General features: G+C 50.4%; 1 protein-coding gene across 1 annotated transcript in view; it reads right to left on the minus strand.

Annotated features, from left to right (window-relative positions):
- The window catches only part of LOC106814337 (rho guanine nucleotide exchange factor 11-like), a 66,027-nt gene that overhangs the window by 2,676 nt on the left and 55,453 nt on the right, over positions 1 to 7,898 (minus strand). Inside the window, exons 24-31 of the mRNA XM_014818639.1 lie at positions 6,673 to 6,885; positions 5,756 to 5,938; positions 4,343 to 4,571; positions 4,166 to 4,219; positions 3,464 to 3,663; positions 2,641 to 2,817; positions 1,423 to 1,476; positions 885 to 1,000 (exon numbers count right to left, since the gene is read on the minus strand). Coding sequence (XP_014674125.1) covers positions 885 to 1,000; positions 1,423 to 1,476; positions 2,641 to 2,817; positions 3,464 to 3,663; positions 4,166 to 4,219; positions 4,343 to 4,571; positions 5,756 to 5,938; positions 6,673 to 6,885 — 1,226 coding nt within the window. The remainder of the gene's footprint in view (positions 1 to 884; positions 1,001 to 1,422; positions 1,477 to 2,640; positions 2,818 to 3,463; positions 3,664 to 4,165; positions 4,220 to 4,342; positions 4,572 to 5,755; positions 5,939 to 6,672; positions 6,886 to 7,898) is intronic.

Below are 7,898 nucleotides of genomic sequence, written 5' to 3' on the forward strand. Positions count from 1 at the left end.
CTACCACGTTTCGCTTACACCGGGAGTACTAAGTCATTGTCACATAGAGGTGGCGACGCGGTGGGACGGGGGGGGGGAAAGACGCGCCGAGGTCGCGCGTACTAACCAGAAGCTGTCGGAGGACCACATTCCTACCACATGACGCCCTACCCACATCGCTAATACCTATCTACCCACATTCTTACCACATGACGCCCCTACCCACATCGCTAATACCTATCTACCCACATTCTTACCACATGATGCCCCTACCCACATCGCTAATACCTATCTACCCACATTCCTACCACATGACGCCCCTACCCACATCGCTAATGGTAAGTTCTCCCCAATAGGTAATGCCAAGACTACACCCCAACCCCAACCACCCATTGTAATGCCAGCGCCACACCCCAACCAAAACTGACACTGCTAATACTAGTAAGTTAGCAACACATCCGTCTCTCAACACCTATTTCTAATACTAAGACTGCACACCTTCCCCAAAACCCACACCTAATGATAACTTAACAGTTCCCTACCCCCCAACATTAACGGTAAGGCCACACCACCCGAACCCCACCGTCGCATTTCGACATCGCTCCGGCTTACCAGCCGTGAGGCGCCATGACCTACTGCAACATGGACAATTGCCATGAGCACCTACGTGCCCTCATCATCGTCTTCGGCATCTGTGACGCGACAGCGAAAACTCGCGACGAACCCCTAATGCGTATCTCACGTGACGGAAACGATGTACTACTGGGTTCCATCGATGCGTCAGTGCGACCGTGCGTGGCGCTACCACGTTTCCGTTACACCGGGAGTACTAAGTCATTGTCACATAGACGTGGCGACGCGGTGGGGGGGGGGGGGAAAGACGCGCCGAGGTCGCGCGTACTAACCAGAAGCTGTCGGAGGAACTGGTTGAGAGAGTTGGCGATGCACAGCAGCTTGTAGGATGGTACGGTGGCTGGCAGGACGGCTTCATCCGTCAGTGAGGTGGCGCCCTCTTCAAACACTGCGGGAGAACAAGCGAACACGTCCATAACGCGTGACATCACCGGTACCACCATGAATTGTAAAAGTGATGTAGGTTGCACTATTTCGTATTGGCATGTTTTTTATTTATATGATACCCATATTATGTATATTATATTATTTTATCTATGTTATCACGTTTATTATGAATGAAATAAGCACAATTGAACTACAGTCTAGTGAAATAGCCGACAGTAGCAACTATAAATAAATAAACACCTTTGTTTACATAACTAGTGTTGTTGCTGTCCACCTTTGACAGGTCTAAAATGTGTGTGATATGCTCCAAACGTTGCCGTGTACAAAGACAGATTTCAGCATGTGCCGAGCACTCATTTACGAATTCAGTGGAATTCAGTGTAGAATGCTTGTTACATGCTCATGCTATTAACACTGGCTCACCTTCTTGCTCCTCAACAGGTATGCTGTCGTTTATCAGATTGTGGAGCAGCTCAGCTGTAACAAAGCCACACAGACGTTACTCCCTCTAACGAATATCATCATTGAAGCATCATCATGGTTCGTACAGGAAGACTGAATTTTTTTTCAAGAACTTTTCAAGGACTTTTCAAGGACATTTTATCGGAAATTCAAGGACATTTTATCAGACATTTTATCAGAATTCATACACAGAACAAAACATACCTGGATTAATTTAATAACCCCATTCTTAATCACTGCATGTCACCTCTAAAACTTACCTGGATCACATTAATAAATTATATCATATTTACTGGATCATATTTATGAAATTCAAGCACATTTTCATGAAATTCAAGGACTTTTCAAGCACAAAATCAACATTTACTAAATTCAAGTACTTTTCAAGGACTCCCCTCAAATTCAAGTACTTTTCAAGGACTCCCCTCAAATTCAAGGACTTTTCAAGGACTGTACGAACCATGATCATCATCCCCTGTCGGCTTCAACTTCGTGTTCTATTTCACAATTATTGCCATGCACAGCATCAATATCTTCTGTCACCGATACGGAGGGGCAGAGACAATGAGCAACGGTCAGTACTAGACATTCGCTAGAATGCCCCCGGTTGCAGAACAACCAACGATCGGTCAGGTGAAACAGTATCATTACCATTAACAATTCTTTCGATACGGGCTACTAATTATTGCATTCAGCATCCTCAGAAGGCATACCGGCTCCTCCGCCGAAATGAAACTCTTTGAGTTTGAGACCCACGTCTGCAATGCCACCGGCGCTCCCACCTTATCATGGAGTGGTACACCCTAAGTGGTCTCCCCAATCTCCCTGCCTTGCGTTTTGTGCCGATGCACTCAAACGCCTCCTCCCTTTTTTCCCCCTTGTACTATCGCCTACCCCGCTTATGTCTCGTACCCTCCTCTTTTCCTCCCCTCTTCCTGCCTCACCTTCTGTGCCGATGCACTGAAATGCCTCCGCCTCTTCGTCTCCTTTGTGTTCTCGCCCACACCCGCCCAATCATCCTACCCTGCACTCTGTCTGCACCTATGTCTCCTCTTCTCCCTACCTCCTCCTCCCCCTGTGTCCTGCCCTCTCGCTACCTCCTCCCCTCCCTACCTCCCCATCCTCCTGCATCCTCCCCTCCCCCTGCGCCCTCCCTCCCCCCTCTCTCTCAATCCTTACCTTGTGCGATTGCAGCCAGCACTAGTTCGCTCTCCTCCTTGTCTTCTCCGCTCGCCTCGCCGGCCATCTCGGCGATGTGCTCAAACTCCTCCTCCGGGATGTTGAGAATCTTCGCGATGATGTGCTGCTTCTTCTTCAGCGCGTCGCGTATCAGCTGGTCCTGATGCTGCAGCTGGGCTGTAACGACAAGACGTGACAGCATCGTTACGTGTGTACGCGGTTGGGTGTGTGTGTAGATGGTAGGTGGTGATGTATTAGTGAGCTGTAGGAGGTGGTTTAGTAAGCAGGATAATATCTAGTGGATCAGCTGGTCCTGATGCTGCAGCTGGCTGTAACGAGCGAGACGTGACAGCATCGTTACCGTGTGTACGGGGGGTGTAGGGTGTAGATGGTAGGAGGTGATGTATTAGTGAGTGGTAGGGGTGTTTAGTAAGCAAGGATAATTATCTAGTGGATCAGCTGGTTCTGATGCTTGCAGCTGGGCTGTAAAGAGACGCGGCATCATCGTCAGCCACGTGTCCGCGTGTTACGGTGGGTGTGAGGTGGGGTATGTGTAGATGGTATAATGTGGTGTAAGGCGTACTGTAGGCAGTGATAGAGAGAGATAGACAGGTTATGTCTAAGAGCGGTGTGTATTGTATACGTATATCTCTGCTAGTAGAGTGACATGTAGCTGACGTACCGTAGGCAGTGATGTGAGAGATAGACAGATTACATGAGAGTGATGTGTAGTGTTTATAGTAGTAAACAGTATAACACACACCGTAAGCAGTGAGAGATATGCAGGTTATGTAAAAGTATGTTGGCATTGTCATGCATATACGCTCCGCCTGTAGAGTAACGACATACCGTAGGCAGTGACGACGGCTCATCATTCTCGACGACGGGTCGTCCACAAGCACCTCGGCGGGGCTGATCAGCCGCGGATAGTCGATGATCTGGTAGTACTCGATGTTCTCAATGTCCTGCACTGAGACATTGGTCTTGCGCTTCGCACCCTCCTCGGCCTGACTAGATGGCTCGCTGCAAACAACAACGACAGCACTGAATAGCAGCAGCCTTCAAAAGTTACAACCCCCGCCATTCCACACCCACCACAATCCCATCACTGAAGCAGCAGCCTTCAACAAGTTACAACCCCCGCCATTCCACACCCACCACAATCCCATCACTGAAGCAGCAGCCTTCAACAAGTTACAACCCCCGCCATTCCACACCTGCCACAATCCCTTCACTGAAGCAGCAGCCTTCAACAAGTTACAACCCCCGCCATTCCACATCCGTCACAATCACGTAGATCAAATTTGATATAAGTAATAATTATACTAATACATGATAATTATATATATATATATTTATAAGAATTGTAATGGTTTCATTTTTCTAATGGTTGCTGTGAGAGATTACAGATTCATAGATTCATTGATAGATTCATGTAATGATTATTGTTGTCAGAATGGAATCAGCTAGTGGGTATCACCGTGTTTGTCTGTCGACACCCTGCTACTGTAATGCTGTTACTCACGCTGCCGCTGCCCCCTCCTCTGCTTCACTCTTCTCTTCGGATGGTGCCTCCTCACTGCAGCAAATACAACAATATTCCAGCAAACCTGATTAACAACAAACCTCCAATCTCAATACAGCGAACGTAGTTGAAAAACCACACACAAATTTTGAACCACTCGCAGTAACCTTTTCGTACCTTTCCGGTTTGCTTGTAGGCTCCTCCTTATTTGCCTCCGGCAGCGGCTTCTGTTGTGTGCCCTTAGGTGGCAGCGCTGGTGCGGGCCGCTGCTTGTTGGTGCCGGACGCCGCGGCGGCCTCCGTGACGTATGTGACCCAGGCTTTCCTGTCGGACGACGTCTGAGCCACCAACTCGTAGATCTGAGGTCCTGCTGGACTTGTGCTGACTAGGAAAAATGCTTTCTTATCTGGAAAAATTTACACGAGAGTCAAGGCCCAGGAATCATCATCATCATCATCATCATCATCATCATCATCATCATCATCGGAAAACATCAAGGTCCTATGCTCTGTGACAGTGAAAGTGAAACACAAAGCAGTGAAGTCTTGTCGGTGTGTGATCAGGATGTGTGGAAGGAATATTTGGCAGACAGCTGCTGCTACGTGTCATCACATAAACCGTAAGTACAACACCGACCATGTAATCTCTCAGCACACTGTAATCGGTGACACTCTCCGCTTAATGCGACGATGGAACGTCTATGGACGTTAAACAGAAATTGGCATGGAACTAAATTTCCTTTATCAATACAATTATTACAACTACACTGCAGATTATGCTACAACCGAAACGTTGGCAATATATATAGAAAAGTGAGTGTGGGGAAAGGCAAGGGTAACATTTTCAGAAGAGATGAGGGAAGTGCAGGATGGCAAGACAGGAGAAACAAACCAGGAGGCGAGGGATGCAGGACAGGGAAGGAGGGAGAGAAGGACAGGAAGGTGAGGGAGGAGAGGTAGGCAAGAGAGGGAGTCGGAAGGAGCAGAAGGACAGGAAGATGAGGAGGAAGGAGAGGTAGGCAGAGAAGGCAGGGAGGGGGAGAAGGACAGGAAGGTTAGGTAAGAAGGCGATGGTAGGCAAGAGAGGAGAAGAGAGGGAGAGAAGAGCAGAAAGGTGAGGGGAGGAAGAAGAGGATGGGCAGGAGAGGGAGGAGGGAGAGAAGGACAGGAAGGTTTAGGGAGGAAGGAGAGGTTAGGCAGAGGCGGAGGAGAAGGAGGGGAGAAGGACAGCGAGGTTTAGGGAAGAAGGCGAGGTAGGCAGGAGAGTGAAGGATGGGAGAGTAAGGACAGAAAGCGTGAGGGAGGAGAAGGACAGAAGCAGGGAGGAGGAAGGAGGTAGGCAGGGAGGGAGGGAGGGCGAGGAAGGACAGATGGTGAGGGAGGAAGAGAGAGGTAGGCAGGAGAGGGAGGGGAGGGAGGGAGAGAAGGAAGGAAAGGTGAGGGATGGAAGGAGGGTAGGCCAGAGAGGCGAGGCGGGAGGGGAGCAAGGCACAGGATGGTGGGGTAGGAAAGGCGAGGTAGGCAGGGAGAGGGAGCGTGAGAAGAAACTCAGGAGGCTCGACTGCAGCAGCAGGGCATTCAGGCAGCGTACCCGTGGGCCGACGTTGCGCGTCAGAAGTTTGGCAGCTTGTGATGGGCGAGTGATTGAATTCGTGTCTCCTTGCCGGCACGACGTTCGTGCTCATGAACTTAAGCCAGTACTTGCTGTCGTCGCGCTGCATGAGCACGGCAGGTGCTGAGGCAACGCGCGTGATCATTCGATTGCTTGCGCACGCTGTAGCGCCACATCAGCGTGCCGTCGTAGAAGCACTTCTGTGCTTCGCTCAGGTCCAGGGTGCTGCAGGGCAGAGGGGGGCGAGCATATATATAAAGTAATTTACATATTAATATTAATGAATTAATTAATTAATTATATATAATATACTATTTTTGCAGAGGATTATTGAGCAGGGATCACATATGGCAGTGCTTGTTTGATCGGATTCCACGGATCTCGATTCCCTGGATCGTGGATCATGATGTTTGTTTGTTTCAGCATCCACGATTGCTCGATCCACAACGCGACCTGCTAGGAGGTGGAGTTCGAACGCGGGATCCAATATGGCGGCTCCGCGCTCAGCCATCACAGCTTGTTCCTTGTTATGAACATTCGTGATAGGTAGCAGCGAACGTGGAAGCGTTGATAGTGGTTTGCGTTTGTTTGGTCCAGGGTTTCGATCGAGTGGATCGAGATCCGTGGATTCCGAACAGCAAACAACACAGCCATAGGAGGCGATGGTCATACAGAGAGAGTAAATACACGAGAGCAATGACCACATAATTGTGTTCACGAATTGGATTTTTGCTTTTCCAGCGTTACGAATCAGGTCAACCTGTTGAACCTCAGTGCTTGGATGTTTCTATCAGCGCAAGTAATTTCTAACAAGTGCAGGCTCTCAAACCCACTGTCTACCTCTACTGCACCCAACATCCCCCCCCCACGTAAAACCCGATGGCGGGCTAACATACGGGCGAGTGATAACGGTGCGGCGGGGACACTCACGCGGAATTCCTTCGCGAGCGGGTTGTCGAGTCGCTGCAGCGGCGACAGGTCGAGACGCTTCTGGAAGTCTGCGAGGCGCGCGCGGTTCTCCGTCTCGCGCACGGCCTGGTTGACGTAGGCGAGGATGTCACGACAGCGCACCTGCGCCTTGCGCACCAGGTCGTACTCCACGCTGGGACCTGCCGAGATACGGAGAGAGAGAGAGGTCAGCGAGATACCTGTGTGGGAAAGAGGCTGTGTGAAGCTGCGTTTACACTATCGATTTTTGTCAGCAAATCGTCCGAGTCGTGCAAAATAGAACACGTTCTATTTCTCCAACTCGGCGACTTGACTCTGACACAATCGAATTTCAGCTAATTAGTTGGAATGCACTCGAAATCGGTACGATTTGCTGACAAAAATCGATAGTGTAAACGCAGCTTGAGGCTGCCAGATGTTGATGTAAAATGTAGCCACAGTTACTCACCAGGTGGCACTGTTTCAGTGACGACATAAAACTGGACAGTCACCCACTGCAACGCTGGCAGGATTACAGGAGAGATGGAGAGAGCGAACACGCACGTGAGTAAACTGCAGCACGCATCATCCCTAACCCTCCAACATCGAGCGACAGCTATCGCGGGCAATCGAAACGGATCAGAGAGCATTTCACACGCGTCACTTGACGTACGCCTTGCGACGAAACGCGCAACGTGGAGTAGTTTAAACCCTTTACTCTCTCCCTGCTCGACTGCTAGGCACACACTCTCTGGCGTACGTATCTGGGGTGTGGGGTGGTGCTTAGAACTAGTACTTCCTCCCCTCTCGACTGCCAGGCACACGCTCTGGCGTAGCCAAGGTGTAGGAGTGGGGTGGGGGTGGTTATGTAGTGGGTGCGGGGTGGATGTGGGGGTGAGGTAAGGGTGGGGTGTGGGTGTATGGGGTGTGGGGGTCGGGTAGGCAAGGTGTGAGCACGTACTTGTGGCCGTGTATGGGGTGTGGGGTGTGGGGGTAAGCAGGGTGTGAGCACGTACTTGTGCCCGTGTATGGGGTGTGGGGGTCGGGTAGGCAGGGTGTGAGCACGTACTTGTGGCTGTGTATGGGGTGTGGGGGTCGGGTAGGCAGGGTGTGAGCACGTACTTGTGGCTGTGTATGGGGTGTGGGGGTAGGGTAGGCCGGGTATGAGCACGTACTTGTGGCTGTGTATGGGGTG

This window comes from Priapulus caudatus, unplaced genomic scaffold (genome assembly GCF_000485595.1).
Source record: "Priapulus caudatus unplaced genomic scaffold, Priapulus_caudatus-5.0.1 Scaffold26, whole genome shotgun sequence".
NCBI lineage: Eukaryota > Metazoa > Priapulida > Priapulimorpha > Priapulimorphida > Priapulidae > Priapulus > Priapulus caudatus.